The 24,224-nt window shown below is 40.6% G+C and overlaps 1 protein-coding gene across 1 annotated transcript; it reads left to right on the top strand.

The window, feature by feature from the left end:
* Positions 1 to 1,440: 1,440 nt before the first annotated feature.
* On the top strand, positions 1,441 to 23,686 carry LOC106081089 (circadian clock-controlled protein daywake). The gene is made up of 6 exons (XM_013242811.2): positions 1,441 to 2,120; positions 8,393 to 8,511; positions 8,600 to 8,721; positions 23,024 to 23,157; positions 23,281 to 23,433; positions 23,512 to 23,686. Exons 1-6 carry the CDS (start codon positions 2,054 to 2,056, stop codon positions 23,664 to 23,666), a joined length of 750 nt encoding a protein of 249 aa, XP_013098265.1. The 5' UTR covers positions 1,441 to 2,053; the 3' UTR covers positions 23,667 to 23,686.
* The last annotated feature ends 538 nt before the right edge of the window (positions 23,687 to 24,224 follow it).

The raw sequence follows: 24,224 nt of genomic DNA, 5'->3' as shown, positions 1-24,224 counted from the left end.
CGAAATATATATACTTTGTAGTGTCGGAAATTGATATTTGGATGTGTTGCAAACGGAATGACTAAATGAATATACTCTCTATCCTACGATGGTGGGTAAATGATTAAGATAAGCAATAAATATATAAAATCAAGCAATGTGGATCTTACCTTTCATGACTTTATCCATCATAGCAAGCGTTGCCGTTTCGCTCAGGCAAAGATTTATCTGGATGACCTCAATCATTGGTAGTTCAATAAACGGGCTTTTTGGAAGTCGTTGCTGATGTCGTCCCAGTTGCCTTGTTGTTAGACTGCAGTGGGTTTTTCGCAACTTCTCTGTAGGATGTCTCTGGATGTCGACCCCCTTCCGATCTCAATGTTCCCAATGTTGAAAAAAACTAGAATGCCATTGAGGCCACCATGGCGCAGAGGGTAACATGTCAGCCGATTACGCCGAAAGGCTGGGTTAAAATCCCGACAGGAACAACCACAAAATGTCTGCGGTGATTTCCTCTTACTAATGATGGTTAAATTTGTGCGGTATCCTGCCATGTTAAAACTTCTCTACCAAGTGATGTCACTATGCGGCATGTAGTTCGGACTCTGCAATAAAAAGGAGGCCCCTTATCATTGAGCTTAAACATTAATCGAACTGCACTCATAGATATGACAATGAAAAAAATTTTCAGCGGTAATTTCCAAAAAATTTTCAGCAGTGATTACCTCTTACTAATGCTAGCTAAATTTGTGCGGTATCCTGCCATGTTAAAACTTCTCTACTAAGTGGTGTCGCTATGCGGCACGCAGTTCGGACTCGGCAATAAAAAGTAGGCCCCTTATCATTGAGCTTAAACATTAATCGGACTGCACTCATTGATATGAGAAAAGTATCCCCTGTTCCTTAATGGAAAGTTCATGGGATATTTAGTTATTAGAATGCCATGCCATTAGTCATAGCCAAACATGGAGATTTGGTCAAGACTGGGATTTTCTTTACATGATAACTTTAGCTAATCATAACCCTATTTGCCTCATTTGCAATCCCATACGACCTACATAAACAGAATACTACTTGCCCAAAAGAGGCACATAACTTTAGTCATTCGGTAAGTTAATGCAACACAAACCATAACTGTGATCCCCCAAGGGGTTAATAGTGAAGTTCCCCTCCATTTCAATTCTGAAGCGATTATTTCGAACAAAAGCTGCTGCAATTCCACTCACACACACACGCACACTTCATTCGAACTCTTTCTTTTGTTTCATTGTGTTTTGTTTACATTTCTTGGCCAAGTAGGCGCGATAGTTTAGCCATACTTATGGGTAATGGCCAAGAAAGCTGCAACACACACCAGCCCCAAATGCAAACGAAAGAAAAGAAGCAGCGCAAAAAAAAAGAAAATAGTGAAGAAGAAATATTTCTTGTATTTCGAACATGGTTAAAATGCTGAACCCATTCACATTTCGAGTCATTTGTAAAGTGAAGCGCGTGAAAGTTGTACCTCATCGTTGGAAGATCGTAATTCGTCCGCAAAAGTGTAAAAACAGAAGAATTTCTTTAAAATAAAAAGAGAGAATAAATAAAACGAGTTTAATAAAAACAAAAGAACCAAATCATAAAAAGGGCTTATCTTGTAATCCATCAACAGCCTTAAAAAAATATTTTGAAACTACAATCATACGTTAAAACAGTGTCGTGACCCAGTTCAAGTTTGAAATTTCAAAAATCATTGGTCAAACGGTACTCAAACTCGGCGCCAGCTAAAGTGAAATTATTTTTTAAAGAAGGAGTAGCCATAAACCAACGTCCATCACATTCAATATTTACATATTTAGTCGATTTTTTTTTTCGAAGACTTTCGCTGTAATTTTTGGGTGTTTTTATTATCTTTTGAGTACGTTGGATTTTTATTTTACGCTTACGAAGAAAGCCGGGAGCTGTTCAATGTTTGGCGTTTAACCATTTGCTCTCAAATCGAACAAAGGCTTTCTTTGAAACTCATAGGAAACTTTTACTTTCATCTCTCTGACTCTCTTTGTTATTGTGAGTGGTATCGAATAATTTGGAGAAAATGTTCAAAATCGTGCTAATTGTTCTTACGTCATTGCTATGCTGTTCCACGGTGCGGGCTCAACAACGTAAGTTTTCGAAATTTTTTATCAACATTATTTTTTTTTTTATTTTTTGTGTATGATTCAACTGTTATTGACCTTTGAAGTGTTATGAAGATTTTATAGATCAAGGCGAAAGAGATGTTAAGCGAAAACGAGGGAAAATGTCATATATGGAGAGCTATATCTGGTTATTAGAATCATTCTTGGCATGCTAAATATTGGAGAAAACTAAAAAGAATTGGGAGCTAAAGAAGTGGAAAGATCGATTTATATGGTAATCCGCTTTGGACTATGGGAAATCGTAAATTCAAACGGGTAAAAGCGTGCTAAGTTCGGCAGGGACGTATCTTATATACCCTCCACCATGGTTAGCATTTGTCGAGTTCTTTGCGCGGTATCTCTTTTTAGGCAAACAAGGAATAATGGATAAGAATTGTTATACTATTGGAGCTATATCAAAATATAGTCCGATTTGGACCATAAATGCATTGAATGCTTAACATTCTTTAAGTCATTGTGTAATACTTCAGTCCATTCGATTTAGAATTGCACTTTGTAGGGCTCAAGAAGCAAAATCGGAAGATCGGTTTATATGGGAGCTGTATCAAGCTATAGATCGATTGAGACCATATTTCACATGTATGTTGAAGGTCATGAAAGGAGAAGCCGTTGTACAAAATTACAGCCAAATCAGATAATAATTCATGATCCCAGATCGGTTTATATGGCAGTTTTATTCGGTTATGAACGGATTTACACCACACTTAGCACAGTTTTTTGGAAGTCATAACAAAACACCTCATGTAAAATTTCAGCCAAATCGGATATGAATTGCGCCCTCTAGTCGCTGACGAAGTCAAGATCCCAGTTCGGTTTATATGGCAGCTATATCAGGTTATGAACCGATTTGCACCATATTTAGCACAGTTTTGTGGATGTCATAACAAAACACCTCATGCAAAATTTCAGCCAAATCGGATGAGAATTGCGCCATCTAGCGGCTCAAGAAGTTAAGATCCAAGATCGGTTTATATGGCAGCTATACCAGGTTATTAACCGATTTAAACCGAACTCACCATAGTGGTTGGAAGTGACACTAAAACACCACGTGCAAAATTTCAGCCAAATCAGATAAGAGTTGCGCCCTCTAAAAGCTTAAGAAGTCAAGACCCAAGATCGGTTTATATGGAAGCCATATCAGGTTATGAATCGATTTGAACTATTCTTAGCACAGTTGTTGGTAGTCATACCACAACACTACGTGCAAAATTTCAGTCAAATCGGACGAGAATTACGCCCTCTAGAGGCTCAAGAAGTCAAGACCCAAAATCGGTTTATGTGACAGCTATACCAGATTATAAACCGATTTGAATCATACTAAGCAAAGTTGATGAAAGTGATACCACAACACTACGTGCAAAATTTCAGTCGAAACGGACGAGAATCGCGCCCTCTAGAGGCTGAAAAAAACCGATTTTAACCATACTTAGTGCAGTTATTGGTAGTGGTACTAAAACACCACGTGCAAAGTTTAAGTCAAATCGGAAGAGAATTGCGCCCTCTAGAGGCTCAAGAAATCAAGACCCAAGATCGGTTTATATGGCAGCTATATCAAAACATGGACTGATTTGGCCCATTTACAACATACACTAATAAAAATTATTTGTGCAAAATTTCAAGCGGCTAGCTTTATTTCTTCGAAAGTTAGCGTGCTTTCGACAGACAGACAGAGGGACGGACGGACATGGTTAGTTCGACTCAAGAATATATATACTTTATGGGGTCTCAGACGAATATTTCGATCAATTACAAACGGAATGACGAAATAAGTATACCCCCATCCCATGGTGGAGGGTATAAAAAAATAAGATAATCCAATTCGCATAAGAAATGCTCATAGCTTTCAAAATTCAAATGGAAACATTACTGTTATGGGCACTTGATCCAAACTTGTACGATTTCAGCGTGTATAATACCAACTGAGCTACACCTTTAAGAAGTATTTGGAATATATTCGTTCGTTTATTCGTTCAAAATTGCCAGATCGATCTATTTCTTTGCTTTTCAATGTCTTTGACCAACATTTTAGGGTGAGAGTATACAAAATACTAACTACGCATAGAAAATTTCTAATTATACTCTACACCACCACTGTGGTACAGGGTATTATAACTTAGTGCATTTGTTTGTAACACCCAGAAGGAAGGGAGATAGACCCATTGATAAGTATACCTATCGACTCAGAATCACTTTCTGGTTCAATTTAACTATGTCCGTCTGTCTGTGTGTCTGTCCGTCTGTCCATGTTAATTTGTGTACAAATTGTGTACACATTGGTAACAGGTCGCAATTTTCAACCAATAGTCTTCAAATTTGGCACATAGCTTTCTTTTAGCGTAGAGACGAAGCCTGTTGAAATTGGAAAAAATCGGTTTAGATTTGGGTATAGCTCCCATATATAAGGTCCTTATCATTGAGTTTAAACTTGATGTGTGAGAAGATTGCCCCTGCTAGGTTTCTAGTGTTTTTAATAATTAGGACAATGAGAATTTCCTTTTAGGGAGGAATGGCACCTCAGAAATTTCGACTCAAATATGAATATCAAATTCGTGCTGCACTACCAAATCCCTTTAATTTGAGCCCCATATTGCTCTAGCCGGTAAATATGAAACGTTTGAAGAGTGTTTTTGGACTGGGGCGGCTACCGGCACTTTGCACTGAAAATAGATATCAAATTCGTTCTTTATTCCCAACGGAAATCAATTTCAGTTTAGGGGGTGTTTAAGGGCTTATCCCAAAACAATTGGCTCCAAAATTGGATATCAAATTCATTTTCTACTCTCAAATACTTTTCATTTGAGTCCCATATTGTTATAACTAATCCATTTGACGTATCTTTAGGAGTCCCATATAACAATATTCGGCTAATATGACCTTTTGAGGGTATTTGGGGGTGGGCGACCTCCCATTACTTGGATCAAATGTTTTATGCCATATTTGTAATCTACTGTCTAATACTTTTCATTTGAGTCCCATATTGACATGAACTTCGAATATATCTTTTTAGAGGAGTTTTGGGGTTGGGGCCCGCTGAGTACTTGGACCCAAATTTAAATACCATATTCGTTTTCTGGTCAATACCTTTCATTTGATATCCTTATTGTTTCCAACGGACCACTTTCGGATATGGGTGGCGTTTTTGTGGTAAGGGTGGGTCCGCCTCCACCCGATTTCTAAATATTATATAGCCTATGTTTACTTCCAGACAAACGTACGCAATCTATGAAAATCTATTCCCGAAATGAACGTCCAATATGTCTGTTTGGGGGAGTTTTGGGGTTGGGGTGGTTACCGATGGGTTCTTTGCAAATTTGCAAATTTTTCCCATGAACATTCCATTGAGGAACAGTGGCAAACTTCTCACATATCAAAGAGTGCAGTCCGATTCAAGCTTAAGCTCAATGATAAGGGACCTTCTTTTTATAGCCGCGTCCAAACGCCGTGCCACAGTGCGACACCTCTTTTGAGGAGAAGTTTTAACATGGCATAGTACCTCACAAATGTCACCCGCATTAGGAGGGGATAACTTCCGCTGAAAATTTTATAATGGTCTCGCCAGGATTTGAATCCAGGCGTTCAGCGTCATAAGCGGACATGCTTACCTCTGCGCTACGGTGGCCTAAATACGATGGGTACTTCGACTCAAATTTTAATAACATATTCGTATTCTACTCTCCAATACCTTTCATTTGATGCCTATATTGTCCCGATCTGCCCACTTTTGATTTTGGGTTTTGTTTTTGGTATAAGGGGGAGGGTTCGTCCCCCTTCCGATACCGACAAATATAGCCTATGTTTCCTTCCACACCAATCTACACAATATGCGATATTTTGGGAAAATTGGTTCTGCCGTTTTTCAGCCTATATGGAACAAACACACCAAGCCCCATATATTCGTGATTGGCTAATGTGCCCATTTTGGGCGTTTTTGTGGGTCTGGGGTGACCCCCTATATTTCGATATGAATTTGTATGCTAGATTCGTTATCTACTGCCGCATACTTTTCATTTGATACTCATATTGTCCTTATCGGTTCATTTTTTATTTTGGGTGGTATTTTTGGGACATAAGGGGTAGGGTCCATCCCCTTCCTTTATCAATAAATTATAAAGCCTATTCCTACTTCCTGACCATATTCGTAATCTACTCCCGAATATCTTTCATTTGAGTCCAGTATTGTCATGATCGTCAAATAAACCTATTTTGCGTGGGTTTTGGGGCTGGGGCGGCTCCCCAGGTACTTGGACCCAACTTTTACTATGATATTCGTACTCTACTCTTGATTACATTTTATTTGAATCCTCTATTTTGTCCCGATCGGTCCACTTTTATTTTTGGGTAGTACTTTTGTGGTAAGGGAGAGGGCCCGCCCCCCTCCCGATATCAAAAAATTATATAGCCTATGTTGCGGGAGTTTTGGGGCTGGGGCGGCCCACCAGGTACTTTGACCCAACTTTTATTATGGGATTCGTAATCTACTCTTGAATACCTTTCATTTGAATCCCACATTGTCCCAATCGGTTCACTTTTATTTTTTGGTAGTACTTTAGGGGTTAGGAGGAGGGCCCGCCCCCCTCCCGATATCAAAAAATTATATAGCCTATGTTTCAGTCCACTTTTATTTTTTGGTAGTACTTTAGGGGTAAGGGGTAGGGCCCGCCCTCCTCCAGATATCAAAAAATTATATAAACTATTTTGCGGGGGTTTTGGTGCTGGGGCGGCTTCCCAGGTACTTGGACTCAACTTTTATTATGGGATTCGTACTCTACTCTTGAATACCTTTCATTTGAATCCCATATTGTCCCGATCGGTACACTTTAATTTTTGGGTAGTATTTTTGGGGTAAGGGGTAGGGCCCGCCCTCCTCCAGATATCAAAAAATTATATAACCTATTTTGCGGGGGTTTTGGGGCTGGGGCGGCCCCCCAGGTACTTGAACCCAACTTTTATTATGGGATTTGTACTCTACTCTTGAATACCTTTCATTTGAATCCCATATTGTCCTGATCGGTCCAATTTTATTTTTGGTAGTAAAAAATCCTCCTCCCGATATCAAAAAATTATATAGCCTATGTTTCCTTTCAAGCTAAAACAAACAAACACAAATTGAATTTTATATATAAGATATATCTAAATCTGAACCGATATGGCCCATTTGCAATCCACAATGACCTATATCAATATTAAGTATCTGTGTAAAAATTTCAAGCGGCTAGCTTTATGCGTTCGACCGCTATCGTGATTTCGACAGACGGACGGACGGACATGTCTAGATCGTATCAGAATGTCGAGACGATCCAGAATATATATACTTTAAGGGGTCCCAGATCAATATTTCGAGGTGTTACATAAAGAAGAAATTAGTATACCCTAATCCTATGGTGGTGGGTATAAAAGATCCTAAATATCAAAGAAAATATTTTTCACCAAAAAAAATGTTTCATAAAAAGTTTAAAAATTCGCTTTGTTTTTGACTCGATTCTTTAAAATTAGGACAAGCATTTCTTCATTATATGATTTGTTTAATTTTTGAACATTTTAAAATACTAGTTTATACTATAAAAATCCTTGTAGTCAAAAACAATTTCCTCATCATTATAACGGATCAATGAATTGTTCATCAGAGTAAAGGGAGATTGTTGAACGAGTGTCATATCTTACGTGAACTGATTACTCATTAACCTAGCCCCCAAAGTGAATTTCATAAAACATATTGAAATGCTTTAAACGTTTTATGCAAATGGTCATAAGCAATAAAAGCATTTAACAACCACGCGATTGCTGGACATTATTGTTGTTACCTTTACTTCACTTCGGAATGGTGGGCCATGAGACAGAAAATAACGGCTATGGCGCGAATTAAGACATGCCGTTGCATTTCTTTACACCACCGTCACCACCACCATTTTTCAATATGAAATAAAAGAGTTTGAAGAAAAATTTCTTCCTCGGTTATTCACCCACAAAACGCAGGCGCAAACAGTTAATGGCTTGAGGGTTTTTAAAGTTGAAAAACAATTTGCTCACAATGATAATGCCAAGCTTATGTGAGGATTTTGGTTTTTATGTTATAAAAAATTATTAATTTATACCTCACCAGAGAGACAATCATTTTGAGATGTTAAAAACTTTATTTCTTTAATGCAGATATGGAATTTTAATGACTCTGCAATTACAATTATTTTTTTTTTTTTTATTTTTTAACGATTTTTTGTTTTTCATATTTTCATTTCCAGCCTATTACCTACAGCAGTGTCCCCGCGATGAACAATACATTAACGAATGTTTACGTGACAGTGGCAACAAATTGGTGCATTTCCTGAGACAAGGCATACCAGAATTGGAAATTTATGAGGTTTGTAAACGAGAGACACATTTTTATATATATTTTACATGGTTGTAATGTAATTTCCCTCCCTCTTCCTTATTGCCTTTCAATGAAGATCGAACCCGTTGATATCGATGAAATTGGCATAGCGCTGGGCTCAGGGCCCGATGGTTATAGGGCGCTGTTCCGCAATATTCAGGCATTCGGTGTTAGCAATATGACGGTGACCAATGTGAGGTAAGTAGACTAGCAAAAAAAATTTACAAAATTTAAATGTCGCCAGTTTCGAAATTTTGATAAAAAGTTGCCATAGAGTTATGATAATCTAACGATTGGAAAATTCTAAGTTAAGGTGATGGTATTAGATCAGTAGATCAAAACCCCCAAAAATTCATATTCTACTCCCAATTTTTTTATACCCTCTACCATAGGATGGGGGTATACTAATTTCGTCATCAACATCAACACCTCGAAATATTCATCTCAGACTCCATAAAGTCTATATATTCTTGATCGTCGGACATTTTATGTCGATCTAGCCATGTCCGTCGGTCTGTCTGTCGAAAGCACGCTAACTTTCAAAGGAGTAAAGCTAGCCCCTTGAAATTTTGCACAAATACGTAGGTCGGTTGGGATTGTAAATGGGCCATATCGATCCTTGTTTTGATATAGCTGCCATATAAACCGATCTTGGGTTTTGACTTCTTGAGCCTCTAGAGGGCGCAATTCTTATCCGATTGGAATGAAATTTTGCACGACGTGTTTTGTTATGATATTCAATAACTGTGCCAAGTATGGTTAAAATCGGTTCATAACCTGATATAGCTGCCATATAAACCGATCTTGGGTCTTGACTTCTTGAGCCTCTATAGGGCGCAATACTTATCGGATTGGAATGAAATTTTGCACGACGTGTTCTAATATGATATCCAACAACTGTGCCAAGTATGGTTCAAATCGGTCCATAACCTGATATAGCTGCCATACAAACCGATCTTGGGTCTTGACTTCTTGAGCCTCTAATGGGCGCAATACTTATCCGATTGGGATGAAATTTTGCACGACGTGTTTTGTTATGATATCCAACAACTGTGCAAAGTATGGTTCAAATCAGTCCATAACCTGATATAGCTGCCATACAAACCGATCTTGGGTCTTGACTTCTGGAGCCTCTAGAGGGCGCAATACTTATCCGATTGGGATGAAATTTTGCACGACGTGTTTTGTTATGATATCCAACAACTGTGCAATGTATGGTTCAAATCAGTCCATAACCTGATATAGCTGCCATACAAACCGATCTTGGGTCTTGACTTCTTAAGCTTCTAGAGGGCGCAATTGTTATCCGATTTGAATGAATTTTTGCACGACGTGTTTTGTTATGATATCCAACAACTGTGCAATGTATGGTTCAAATCAGTCCATAACCTGATATAGCTGCCATACAAACCGATCTTGGGTCTTGACTTCTTAAGCTTCTAGAGGGCGCAATTCTTATCCGATTGGGATGAAATTTTGCACGACGTGTTTTGTTATGATATCCAACAACTGTGCAAAGTATGGTTCAAATCAGTCCATAACCTGATATAGCTGCCATACAAACCGATCTTGGGTCTTGACTTCTGGAGCCTCTAGAGGGCGCAGTACTTATCCGATTGGAATGAAATTTTGCACGACGTGTTTTGTTATGATATCCAACAACTGTAAAAAGTATGGTTCAAATCAGTCCATAACCTGATATAGCTGCCATACAAACCGATCTTGGGTCTTGACTTCTGGAGCCTCTAGAGGGCGCAATACTTATCCGATTGGGATGAAATTTTGCACGACGTGTTTTGTTATGATATCCAACAACTGTGCAATGTATGGTTCAAATCAGTCCATAACCTGATATAGCTGCCATACAAACGGATCTTGGGTCTTGACTTCTTAAGCTTCTAGAGGGCGCAATTGTTATCCGATTTGAATGAATTTTTGCACGAAGTATTTTGTTATGATATCCAACAACTGTGCTAAGTACGGTTCAAATCGGTTAATAACCTGGTATAGCTGTCATATAAACAGATCTGGGAACTTGACTTCTGAAGTCACTAGAGGGCGCAATTTCTATCGGATTTGGCTGAAATTTTGCATGACGTATTTTATTCTTACTTTCAACAACTGTGTCAAATAAGGTTCAAATCTGTTCATAACCTGATATAGCTGCCATATAAACCAATCTGGTACCTTGACTTCTTGAGCCTCTAGAGGTAACAATTATTATCAGATTTGCCTGAAATTTTGTATGACGGATCCTCTCATGACCATCAACATACGTGTTTATTATTGTCTGAATCGGTCTATAGCCTGATACAGCTCCCATATAAATCGATCTCTCTATTTACTTCTTGAGCCCCCAAAGGGTGCAATTCTTATTCGAATTGGCTGACATTTTACACAGGTCTCCAACATATAATTTAATATCTTGATATCGCTCTAATAGCAGAGCATATCTTTTCTTTTATCCTTTTTTTGCCTAGGAAGAAACCCCGGGAAAAGAACTCGACAAATGCGATCGATGGTGGAGGGTATATAAGATTCGGCCCGGCCGAACTTAGCACGCTTTTACTTGTTTTTTTTTTCTCGTAACTAGCACGCAGGGGATGTCCCCTATATATGCAGTGCATTGCGTTGTCAATTAGGAAAGTTAAGGGTTGGAGGGGGCAAAGAGAGAGTAGTGTTTATTGATATAAGTCTAAAATTTCTGAACGTCAATGTCGTTGGGAAAGACATTAGCCGGAAGTCGATTCCATATACGAATGCTCGGGCGAAAAATTAATTATCTAGGTAATGCATGGTTTGGTCGACTGACCAATCAATTACATACGGGTGTGAGTTCCTGGCAAGTCTTGTATTCCTGGAGAACATCCTAACGTCAGAAATAAGATGACAAATATCCCTGGAAGAACGCATACCCGATGATTGGAACCTCAGCATACTATGTCCCGTACACAAGAAAGGAGACAAGACGTAATGTGCCAACTATAGAGGAATAAGTTTCCTCCCCCCGCATACAAGATACTCTCGAGCGTATTGTGTGAAAGATTAAAACCTAAAGTCAATGAGATAATTGGGCCCAATCAATGCGGCTTTGCAAATTTTGCCCATGAACATTCCACTAAGGAACAGGGGCAAACTTCTCACATATCAATGAGTGCAGTCCGATTCAAGTTTAGGCTCAATGATAAGGGGTCTCCCATTTATAGCCGAGTCCGAACGGCGTGCCGCAGGGCGACACCTCTTTGGAGAGAAGTTTTACATGGCATAGTACCTCACAAATGTTTCCAGCATTAGGAGGGGAAAACCACCGCAGAAAATTCTTTTCTGATGGTCTCGCCAGGATTCGAACCCAGGCGTTCAGCGTCATAGGCAGACATGCTAACCTCTGCGCTATGGTGGCCTCCATCAATGCGGCTTTAGACCTGGTAAATCCACCCTCGACCAGATATTCACACTGAGCCAAATCCTGGAAAAGACCCAAGAAGGACAAATCAACACCTACCATCTCTTTGTTGACTACAAAGCCGCCTTCGATACTCCTTTACGTTCAAAAGTATTTCAAGCTATGTCTGAGTTTGGTATCCCTGCAATATTAATAAGACTCTGCAGGATGACACTTGCTAATACGCGTTCCTCAGTAAGATAGGAAAGAATCTCTCCAAACCATTTAATATCAAACGAGGTTTCAGACAAGGAGACAGCCTATCCGGTGATCTCTTTAATATCCTGCTGGAGAAGATTATACGAGATGCAGATGTGAATAGATATGGCACACTAATCACAAGAGAACACATACTACTCGCCTATGCCGACGACATCGATATCATAGGTCGATCACCGAAAGTAGTAATTGCAGCCTTTGAAAGAATCGAAAGAGAGTCAGTGAAAATGGGTCTGGCAGTAAAAGGAGATAAAACGAAATGGATGGTTTCAACTCCCAAAACGGCTTGTACAACCGAGCAGATAAAGAAAATGGAGAAAGTTGGGAACCACAACTTTGAGACAGTCAGTAACTTTATCTACCTCGGCACCGCCGTAACCGAAACGAATGACACCAGTTTTGAGATTAAGCGAAGAATAATACTGGCAAACAGATGCTACTTTGGAGTAAGTAAAAAGTTTAGAAACAAGGCCACCTCTCGACAGACGAAGAATACATTATACAAGACACTGATACTACCCGTGCTGTTATATGGTTCTGAAGCATGGGTACTTGTGAAAGCAGATGAGGCAGTACTTGGAGTATTTGAGAGAAAGATTCTTCGTAAAATATATGGACCAGTTTGCGTTAACGGAGAATATAGGCGACGTATGAACCACGAGCTGTATGAGCTATATGACGACGATAGCATAGTTACACGCATCAAAATACAATGGCTGCGTTGGCTAGGTCATGTTATCAGAATGGATGAATAAGCTCCAGCAAACCGGGAAGACCAAAAGCCCAATGGAAAGATCAAGTTGTGGGAGACACCTCGAAACTTGGTGTCAGAGATTTTAAAATGAGCGCAGAAGATCGAGGCGCTTGGAACGCCATACTACGTTCGGCTAGTGAAACAAGTATTCTGTCATAGCCAATTAATGTAAGTAAAGTATATCCCTGGAACACACGCCATGAAGATAACGATAGAGCAATACAACGCTACCCATATTCCGACGATGTGCAAGAGAAGCAATAGAGTTGAATACCCTACTGTACCCAATCACCATCATCGCTCTCCGTTGAACCCGGTCAAGTAGCTCCAAGGATGATTTTGAAGCTCCTGCCCATATATGAGAGTTGTATTCCATCCTCGGCCTGATGTAGGTAGTATAGATATTGAGAAGATCAGAAGAGGTGAAATATTTCTTGCACCGCTTAAGAAAGCCCAAACATTTGAATGCTTCTTTCGACACTTCGAATACGTATTTTGACCAGCGGACATCACATTGTATCTTCATGCCCAGAACATCAAGAGTATCTGACTGTTCAATATCTATGCCGTCGATAGATATCGACGATTGAAGTGGGTCATTGAATCGCTTGTGAGACAAGAAACAGCACTGCGTCTTCTGTGCGTTAAAGCTTACTCTGTTCATTCTACCCCACTCGGAAATGGCCCACAAATCTTGGGAGAGCGTCTCATCCATAATGCGCCTCCTGACCACAATTTCTTGAGGACTGGGCCTATGTTCAAATAAATATGAATGACACAGACTACTGTCATCGGCAAATGAGTAGACTGGATTCGAAATCTGACCCAATAGATCGTCAATGAAAATAAGAAAAAGTAAAAGCGTGCAAAGTTCGGCCGGGCCGAATCTTTTATACCCTCCACCATGGAGCGCATTTGTCGAGTTCTTTTCCCGGCATCTCTTCTTAGGCAAAAAATGATATAAGAAAAGATTTGCTCCGCTATTAGAGCGATATCAGCATATGATCCGGTTTAGACCACAATTAAATTATTTGTTAGAGACCTGTGTAAAATGTCAGCCAATTCGAATAAGAATTGCGTCCTTTGGGGGCTCAAGAAGTCAAATAGAGAGATCGATTTATATGGGAGCTGTATCGGGCTATAGACCGATTCAGACCATAATAAACACGTATGTTGATGGTCATGAGAGAATCCGTCGTACAAAATTTCAAGCAAATCGGATAAGAATTGCGACCTCTAGAGGCTCAAGAAGTCAAGATCCCACATCGGTTTATATGGCAGCTATATCAGGTTATGAACCGAATAGAATCATACTTGGCACAGTTGTTGTTGATATCATAACAAAACACGCCGTGCAAAATTTTATTCCAATCGGATAAGAGTTGCACCCTCTAGAGGCTCAAGAAGTCAAGACCCAAGATCGGTTTATATGGCAGCTATACCAGGTTATGGGCCGATTTGAACAGTTGTTGGATAAGAATTGTGTCCTCTAGAGGCTCAAGAAGTCAAGACCCAAGATCGGTTTATATGACAGCTATACCAGGTTATGGACCGATTTGAACCATACTTAACACAGCAGTTAGAAGTGATACTAAAACACCATGTGCAAAATTTCAGTCAAATCGGATGAGAGTTGCGCCCTCTCAAGAAGTCAAGACCCAAGATCGGTTTATATGGCAGCTATATCAAAACATGAACCGATATGGCCCATTTACAATACTAACCGACCTACACTAATAAAAAGTATTTGTGCAAAATTTCAAGCGGCTAGCTTTACTCCTTCAGAAGTTAGCGTGCTTTCGACAGACAGACGGACGGACATGGCTAGATCGACATAAAATGTCGCGAGAATCAAGAATATATATACTTTATGGGGTCTCAGACGAATATTTCGAGTAGTTACAAACAGAATGACGAAATTAGTATACCCCCATCCTATGGTGGAGGGTATAAAAAGGGAAGGAGAAAGGACAGAGCCTTGTTGAACACCTGCGGTCAATATATACTCATCTGATGAGAACCCATCTACAACAACTCGTATGGTGCGATCTCCTAGAGAGCTCGATATAAATCGAACGAAGTTATTACCGACTCCAAAAGCGACAAGCTTTGATAAAAGTGCACCGTTCTAGACCCTATCAAATGCCTTGGAGATATCCAGAGTCACGACCTTACTCTCACCAAACTGGTGGATAGAGCGACTCCATCGTTCCGACAAAAATGCCATTAGGTCTCCCGTAGATCGATTTCTGCGGAACCCATACTGTCGGTCGCTAAGAAGGCCATTGGACTCTAAGTATCTGACAAGATGATGGTTAACCATACTCTACATAACCTTGGAGAGCACGGAGCATATGGCAATTGGCCGGTAATTCGCAGGATTGTTCGCCCCACCTTTTTTGGGGATGGTTTGAACGTTTGCAACCTTCCAACGCGCTGGGAAAACTCCCGCACGGTAAGCAAGGTTGAAAAGGTTGCGTAGTGGATGAGCAAGCGTCGAAGAACACTTACAAAGGACAAGTGTAGATATACCGTCCGGGCCCGGAGATTTATTAACGTCGAGATTCACAAGGACCCTTTTAACTCCACGTGTTCGAAAGAATATCTGAGGCATCGAACTAGGTACACTATCAATCACGGGGAGCATTTGTAACACTAATTTCAATTCAAATAATGATTCTGGTTCCTCACAAAATATTAAACAAAACTTGCTGCTTCATACATCAATTTCCCAATCTTCAGTCAAAATTTATGCGGCCAGCAAGTCAATATTTTGCTGAGGTGTACAAACTTAATGGCCATAACACAATACCACCTACCCTATGGTGGTGGAAATAAAACTCCATCTACAATTTTGAATCTTTACTCCGCCTTGAACATTTTCTAAGGCTGCCAACGTTTCGACTGGCACGTAACTTATCTGCGAAATTGCCATACAACAAATTCAAGTTTTACTCCCCAAAAAAACAAAATTAATATTAATATCAAGTGTTATCATAACACACCAAACTTGTTCCTTGCAAGCTATGGGGACGGCACACAGACGACAAACTATCGATTCTTTTGCAACGACCTTGAAGGTGTTAGCCAAATTGTTGCATGTCAACTCGATGCCGCATGCAACGTTGCTATGTTATCGGCAATCACACATTTGGCCAAGGTACACTCAAATTGGAATTTGTTACTGACACCATCCAATGGAATGGCTTGACATACAAGACGAAAATGTTCAAACATGCTCTCAAGTAGGTCTAGTTGATTCTGTCTTTAGTTACCACTTCGTTGGTGTGGTGCCATAGGCAAAGGCCAATGCAACATGTGACTTTTATAATCGGAAAAGACAACTTCCAAGTTGGCCAGTGAGATATTTGACATATTACAATAGATATAGTATTACCACCATCTCGTATTTTGGAGGCCACCGTAGCGCAGAGGTTAGCATGTCCGCCTATGACGCTGAACGCCTGGGTTCGAATTCTAGCGAGACCAACAGAAAAAATTTTCAAACGGTGGTTTTCCCCTCCCAACATTTGTGAGGTACTATGCCATGTAAAACTTCACTTCAAAGAGATGTCGCACTCGGCACGCCGTTCGGACTCGGCTATAAAAAGGAGGTCCCTTATCATTGAGCTTAAAACTTAAATCGCACTGCACTCATTGATATGTGAGAAGTTTGCCCCAGTTCACTTCAAAGAGATGTCGCACTCGGCACGCCGTTCGGACTCTGCTATAAAAAGGAGGTCCCTTATCATTGAGCTTAAAACTTAAATGGCACTGCACTCATTGATATGTGAGAAGTTTGCCCCAGTTCCTTAGTGGAATGTTCATGGGCAAAATTTGCAATTACCACCATTTGGCAACACTAAACGAGAGAGGTAACCAAATGGTTTGACAAAAAGTAAAAAATTTTTCGTTTTTAACATACGAAAAAATTCTTAAATATAAAAAAATTCCCTTAAAAAAAATTTTAATAATCTTAAATAAATTTTTCCTAACATCTTCGTTTGCATACATGCCCCGTGACTCTTGTGGGCGGTTATAGCTTCCGCAAGCTACCTTGACTTGTTCGTTACGCCTGTACCGAAAATATTTGGTAATAACATTCCGGAGACTGGATAAACCATATGCTAAGCAACATGTGGATAAATTGCAGGTCCATGACATAAATATAAGGGAGGAAGTAGCAGAAGGCACGCCACAGGGGGGCATTTTATCGCCACTTCTATGGGTGACCACCATTAATGACCTATTACGGATGCTGACTGAGGAGGGATTTGAACCCGCCTGCTACGCAGACGTTGTTATAATACTTCTAAGGGGTAAGGATCCGAACGAGCTATGCAAATGGGCCGAATGGGTCTTGCATATGGCATTTGACTGGGCTACCCAGAGAATGACCTATTACGGATGCTGACTGAGGAGGGATTTGAACCCGTCTACTACGCAGACAATGTTATAATACATCTTAGGGGTAAGGACCGGAACCAGCTATGCAGAAGAGCCGAAAGGGTCTTGCATATGGCATATGACTGGGCTAGACCCAGGGGTCTCAATGTTTACCCAGAGAAGACAGAAATATGGCTGTTCACGAGAAAGACGAAGGTGGGCCAATTTGACGCACCACATTTCCTCAATAAAACGATTTCGATATCCGACAAGGTCAAACACTTAGGAGTGATCTTGAATTGGAAACTTAATTGGAAGTGTCACATTCAGGAGCGCACTGTGAAGGCTCACAGATGTTGGGTACTATGTACACGGGCTATGTAGCCTCGAAATGAGCCCTGAATCCGAGGATAGTCCACTGGCTCTACAGAAGCGTGATTAGACAAATACTTGCTTACGTTTCAATAGTTTGGTGGACTGTTATGGAGAAAAAGTGCTACGTTAGTTTAGAAAACATGTTGTCTTGGCATAAGCGAAGCTATGAGGACCACGCCCACTAGGGCACTGGAGACTATTCTAGATATCCGAACCATTGACATACAGATTAAATGTGAGGCAGCCAGAATGAAGAATTCTGGCTGATCGCGGCGACGATAGGCAACCTGGAAGAAAGGGAAGAGGTTTCCGATCGTATACCTGAGACGAATGAATTGAGGATGAGGGCTAGCTCATACCATTGCGGTATAATCGCGGCGACGATAGGAAACCTGGAAGGAAGGGAAGAGGTTTCCCTCTTGGGGTCGAGTGTGAGGCTCTGCTGCCAGCGGCATAGTCTTGGATTGACCGAACCCTAGCATTGCCTTCTGTGAAGATCATGTTACACGGATGGATCAAAGCTAGGTGACAGAGTGGGTCTGGGGGTCTACATTGAGAACACAGGTACTGAGATCTTTTTTAGACTACCTGACCATAATACGTTCCTACAGGCAGAGATCTGGGCGATCACGGAATGCGTGAGGTGGTGTAGTATTAACGCGAGGACGTCGAGTGTGAACATCTTTATGGACAGTAAAATGACCACAGGAGGGTAACGTCACGAATAGTCTTGCAGTGTAAGAAGGAGATTAACGCCTTCTCTGAGGATGACACAATCCGCATCGTTTGGTTGCCGGACCATAACGGAGTAAGGGGAAATAAAAGGGCAGACGATTTGGCAGTGAAGGCCAGAGGACTGCCGTCGATAAACTTAGTTAACCCGAAGCCTTTCGGGTCGACGCAATACGAGTTAAGGGCGTAGGCGACCAACGCACATGTAATACTGTAGAACAGCGTAACAGTCAGTAGGACGGCGAAAATCCTATGGGGTGATCTGGATCGTGAGAGGACTAGGTTATTACTAAAAGGAAGTAAGAAGGAGGTCATAACCGGACATACAGGACTACGAGCTCACTTATGCAAAATCGGTGCGGCAAGTGGTAACCTGTGCAGGGCATATGGGGAAGATGATGAGACGATGGAGCATTTCCTATGTCACTGCCCGGCTTCGCGGCTCACAGACACCGATACTTAGGTGGGGACACTATACCAGACATGAACCAACTTAGGGGAGTGGTATGGAAAACAATTAAGGATTTTCTAAGTAATACGGAATTCCTACCATAAAATTTTCTTTTTCGAAGTTACTTTTTGGTTTTTAGAAAGCACAACAAGCCGATTACTGGCTTAGGTGTATGTCTATAGTGGCATGGGGCATATTAGTATCTGCACCCTCTTTTCGACCTAACCTAACCTATCGTCAATGGGTTTGCATGACAACTCTGTTCTATGTGGGGTCTACGAACATCCCATCCCAACGGTGTGTTTGGAAAATTTTATCCATAATGTAGTGGGACTTTTGAGAATGACGTTGGAAAATTTGATCTCCATTAGTTGCCCTATTGCTCCATTTAAGCAACAGTATCCCTATGCTGTTCCTGAATGCGATATTCAGGATTTTGACGTATCCCAGAATTGTCAACAATATCCGTTCTTCCGTACTGTGGTCTCCATCATGGCGTCTTTATGTGTGAGATGTTGTATTCCTTTGCTATTCCTGAGCGAGTTTTTCATCCGCACTATACTCTTAATCTTGGCAAATTTGTGTCCTTTGCTGTTCCTGTGCATGGAAATCGGTATCTTCACATCTGGCAGAATAGGCAACAGTATCCCTATGCTGTTCCTGAATGCGATATTCTGGATTTTGACGTCTCCCAAAATGATCAACAATATCCATTTGCTATTCAAGAGTGAGGTATTTCAGATCCTGTCGATGCTCAGCGCGACCTACAGCATCCGCCGTTCTTTCGCACTTTTATCATGTCGTCTTTGTCAGTGCAGTATTTCGGATCCTGTCGGCACTCAGCGCGGGTCACAGTATCAATTCCCCGTTCTTTCGCACTGTACTCTTCATCATGGCGTCTTTGGGTGTGAGATGTTGCATTCCTTTGCTGTTTCTAAGCACGGTATTCAGGATCTATACATCTGGCAGGAAGGAAAACAGTATCTCCTTGCTGTTCCTTAGCGCGGTATTAAGAATCTGCACGTCTGTCGGCAACAGTAGCCCTTTGCTGTTCTAGAGTACGGTATTCCCGATCCTGTCATCTCTCAGCGCGGGCGAGTGTGTTATTCTGCATTTTGACGTCTTCCAAAATAGTCAACAGTAACTCTTTGCTGTTCTAGTGTGTGGTATTCCAGATATCGTCGCCTCTCAGCGCGGCTACATTATCTGCTGTTCTTGAGTGCGCGGTATTAAGGCTCTTAACATCTGACAGAATGTTTCCCAGAATGGTCAACAGTATCTATTTACTATAAAATCAACAACATTATCCTTTGCTGTTCAAGAGTGCGGTATTCCGGATCCTGTCACCTCTCATGTCATCGTTCTTCCGCACTGTTCTCTTCAACTTGGCGTCTTCTTATGTAAGATGTTGTATTCCTTTGTTGCTCTTAGTGCGTTATTCTTCATTTCAGCCTGAATTGCCAAAAGTAACCCTTTGATGTTCTAGAGTGTAGTAATATCGGATCTCGTCGCCTCTCGGCGCGGCTTCATTATCTGCTGTTCTTGAGTGCGCGGTATTAAGGATATGGACATCTGACAGAATGGGCAACAAAATCCCTTTGCTGTTCTCCCGAGCGCGGTATTGAAAATTTGGCAGAATGGCCAACAGTATCCTTTTGCTGTTCTACAGTCCTGTATTACGGATCATGTCACCTCTCAGCGCTAGCCACTGCAGCCAATCGTCGTTATAACGCTAGATACCTTTCATCTTGGTGCCTTCGTGTATCAGATCCTGTTTTCCTTTGCTGTTCCTGATTGCGGAATTCAGGATCTACACGTCTGGTAGAATGGGCAACAGAAACTTTTTGCTGTACCTGAACTCGAAATAGGGAAAATTAACGTCTGCCAGAATAGGCAGTTCCTGAGTGCGATATTCTAGATTTCGACGTTTCCCAGAATGGGCACCAGTATCGCTTTGCTGATTTAGAGTTCAGTATTCCGGATCCTATTGTCTCTCTGTGCGAACTACATTATCAACAGTTCATGAGCGCGTTATTCTGGATTTTGTTATTTGCCAAAATGTATGTATCTATTGTTGTCACTGAGAACAGCAATGCTGGTCAAGTCGTCTCTCAGCTTAGCCCGCGCTGTAATCGTTTTTCTGCTCGGTACTCTTCATTGTGAAGTCCTAGTGTGTGAAATGCTGTATGCCTTTGCCATTATTCTGCTGAATACAACACCACATAGTCTTTCGGAATGATTTCGATATTCCGGATTATAAGAAGGGCAAGTATATCCATCTGCTACACCTGAGAACGGTATCCGTGATTAAGCCGCCTCTGAGAGCCCGGGCTGCAGTATCCAGTCTTCGTTCTTCTGCTTGATATTCTTCATCGTGGTCTTCTTTTGTGTCTGGATGCTGTATCCCTTTGCTAATCCCGAGCACTATTCTCAGGATCTGCACGATATTCTCTCTGATATGATATTCTTCATCGTGGCCCTCTTTTGTGTCTGAATACTGTATCCCTTTGCTATTCCCGAGCACTATTCTCAGCATCTGCACGTCTGCCAGAATGGTGGACAGTATCCCTTTGCTGTTCTTGAATTCGATATTCTGGATTTTGACTATCCCTTAGCTCTTCTAGAGTGCGGTATTCTAGATACTGTAGCCTCTCAGCGCATCCAGACGTTGTTTTTTCGCATTCTACTCGGAATTCGTTATTCCTCCAGAATGGGCAACAGTATGCCTTGGCTTTTCCTGAGCTCGGAATTCGTGATCGTCACGCCTGACAGAATGGGCTGCAGTATCCTTATGCATTTCCTAAACGCGAAATTCGTGATCTTAATGTCTGGTAGAATGGGCCACATTATTGCTGCTTTATCCCTTTGTGCGGTATCAAAGCGTGCGCTACAGCATCCTTTCGTCGTTCTTCTGCACCATACAGTTCATCTTGGTGTCTTTGTGCGAGAGACGTTGTATTCCTTTTCTGTCCTTAGCGCGGTATTCGTGATCTTCAAGTCTGGTAGAATGGGCAACCTTAACCCCTTGTTATTCGGAGCATCTCTGTGTGTGAAACGTTATATTCTTTTTCTGTTCCTGAGCACGGTATTCGTGATCTGCAAGTGTGGCGAATGGGTTACTTTATCCCTTTGTTATTTTAGAGCGTGGTATTCCGCATCCTGTCGCCACTCAGTGCTGGCCATAATATCCTGTCGTCGTTCTTCTGCCCGACTTTGTTAAACTTGGCGTATCTATGTGCGAGATGTTGTATTTCTTTGCTCTTCCTGAGCACGTTACTTAGGATCTGCACGTCTGACAGAATGAGCAACAGTATCTTATGTTATTCTAGGATCGCGGTTTTCCAGATCCTGTCGCCTCTCAGCGCGACACGACATGTCCTTTTCTGTTATTGGGCGCGGTGTTTGTGATCTTCACGTCTGGTAGAATAGGCAACCTTATCCCTTTAAAGCTGTAGAGCTCGGTATTCTGGATACTGTCGCCTCTTAGTGCAGTGTGTAGGGCTACAACATCCTTTCGTGTGAAATGTTGTATTGCTTTGCTCTTTCTGAGCATTTTACTCCGGATCGACATGTCTGACAGAATGAGCAACAGTATCATTTTACTGTTCCTGAGAGCGGAATTCCAGATTTTACCGTCTGGCGGAACGACCAACAGTATCCCTTTGCAGAAGGCGGTATTCTGAATTGTTTAGATTTAAATATAGCTCACTTTGTGAGCACATTTATCAACCGATCTTTTAAAAAATTTGCAAAACTTTTCCCCGGAAAAAAATTTTAATAATTTCATTACAAATATTCTCAAAGATATAATTCCATTAAAATTTTTCTCTTAACAAAACTTTATTTAAAAAATTATCTAATTTTTTCCTTTTAATCCTATTTACAACACCCTTTTCAAGGTAGATTTTTTGTTACTCTTTGAGATATTTCAAACTGGTTTATCTACAAGATATATGAGATAATAGCCAAAACTGACTCTTTCTAGTAGATAAGATCATATTGTGTAATTCCTGTGACAGAATTATTGCAAGAAAACAGCAACAACAACAACACAATATTTTTGCCTCAATTAAAAACTTGTTTCAATTTTTGCCACCAATAAATTGATGCAATTTTTTTTTTCTTATACGTTCTGTTGCAGATCCGATTTGGAATCATTGCAATTCCAAATGACCTGTGAGATACCACGCATCAAGGTTAGAGCACAATATCGCTCAAGCGGTGTTTTAATTTTGGTCAAAGCATCTGGTGCCGGTGAATACTGGGGCGAATATGGTAAGTGATCATTGTTGGCTGACATGCGACGGAAACCAGTATGGAGTTTGTGATTTCGTCTTGTTCTTGTCAGCCATGATTTGCAACTAAACTCATCATTAAAACAAAAACGTTTAATTGCAGAGGGTGTCAAAGCGAAAATCTATTTCAAGGCCCAACCCCATGAGGGGCAAGATGGTCGCACTTATTTGACCACTGAAATGGTGAAAATGGATTTCAATGTCAAGGACATACAAATGGGTGTGGACAATATAGCCAATGGCAATGCGGTTATACGTAAGTGTCGAAAACAACTAGAAAACTAATGAATACAACTCTATGCTCATTGTCTTTCTCGTCTTTTTTCCTCTACAGAGGCTGCCTTGAATTTGTTCATCAATTCCAATGCCCAAGAGCTACTGAAGGAAATGAAACCAGCTCTGCGCACCAAACTCACCTTGGTCATAAGAAATTTCATGGATCGCATATTTACCAAAATACCCTTGGATCAATGGATTAATTTGAATTAATTTCGAGAGAGAGAGAGAGAGAGAGAAAAAAGAAACCCTATGATGGGGTTGCATTATTCACCATTAGCTCCATAGCACTTATCGCTTAGTGCTACAACTAGAATTAGAGACTTTAGAGTTATGATAATATTCCTTAGCAAACAGTCATCTTCAAACTTCTATGAACAATTCTGTCAATTCTCTTAACATAAGACTTTCTGTTTGTCGTGTGTGTTTCTCATTGCCTTTAAGTAACTTATCCATATAATATTTAAAAGTAAACGTATATTATTTACATATTTATTAGATGTACATGTGTAATTTTCATGCGCTTATTAGTTAAGCGGGACTTTAAGTTAATAAATCATTGATAATGAATTGATTTCAAACATTTAATAAGAGTTGGTTTCCGTATATCTTGCACAATGGGATGACATTTACAAGAAATGGAAAATAATTGGATGACTATTAAATAGAAAAAATTAATAACAAAATAGGGCCGATATATTGGTTGCCCAAAAAGTAATTGCGGATTTTTCATATAGTCGGCGTTGACAAATTTTTTCACAGCTTGTGACT

This window comes from Stomoxys calcitrans, chromosome 2 (assembly GCF_963082655.1).
Source record: "Stomoxys calcitrans chromosome 2, idStoCalc2.1, whole genome shotgun sequence".
Lineage (NCBI taxonomy): Eukaryota > Metazoa > Arthropoda > Insecta > Diptera > Muscidae > Stomoxys > Stomoxys calcitrans.
The sequence above is the reverse complement of the archived record's forward strand: the minus strand, read 5'-3'. Positions and strand labels throughout refer to the sequence as shown.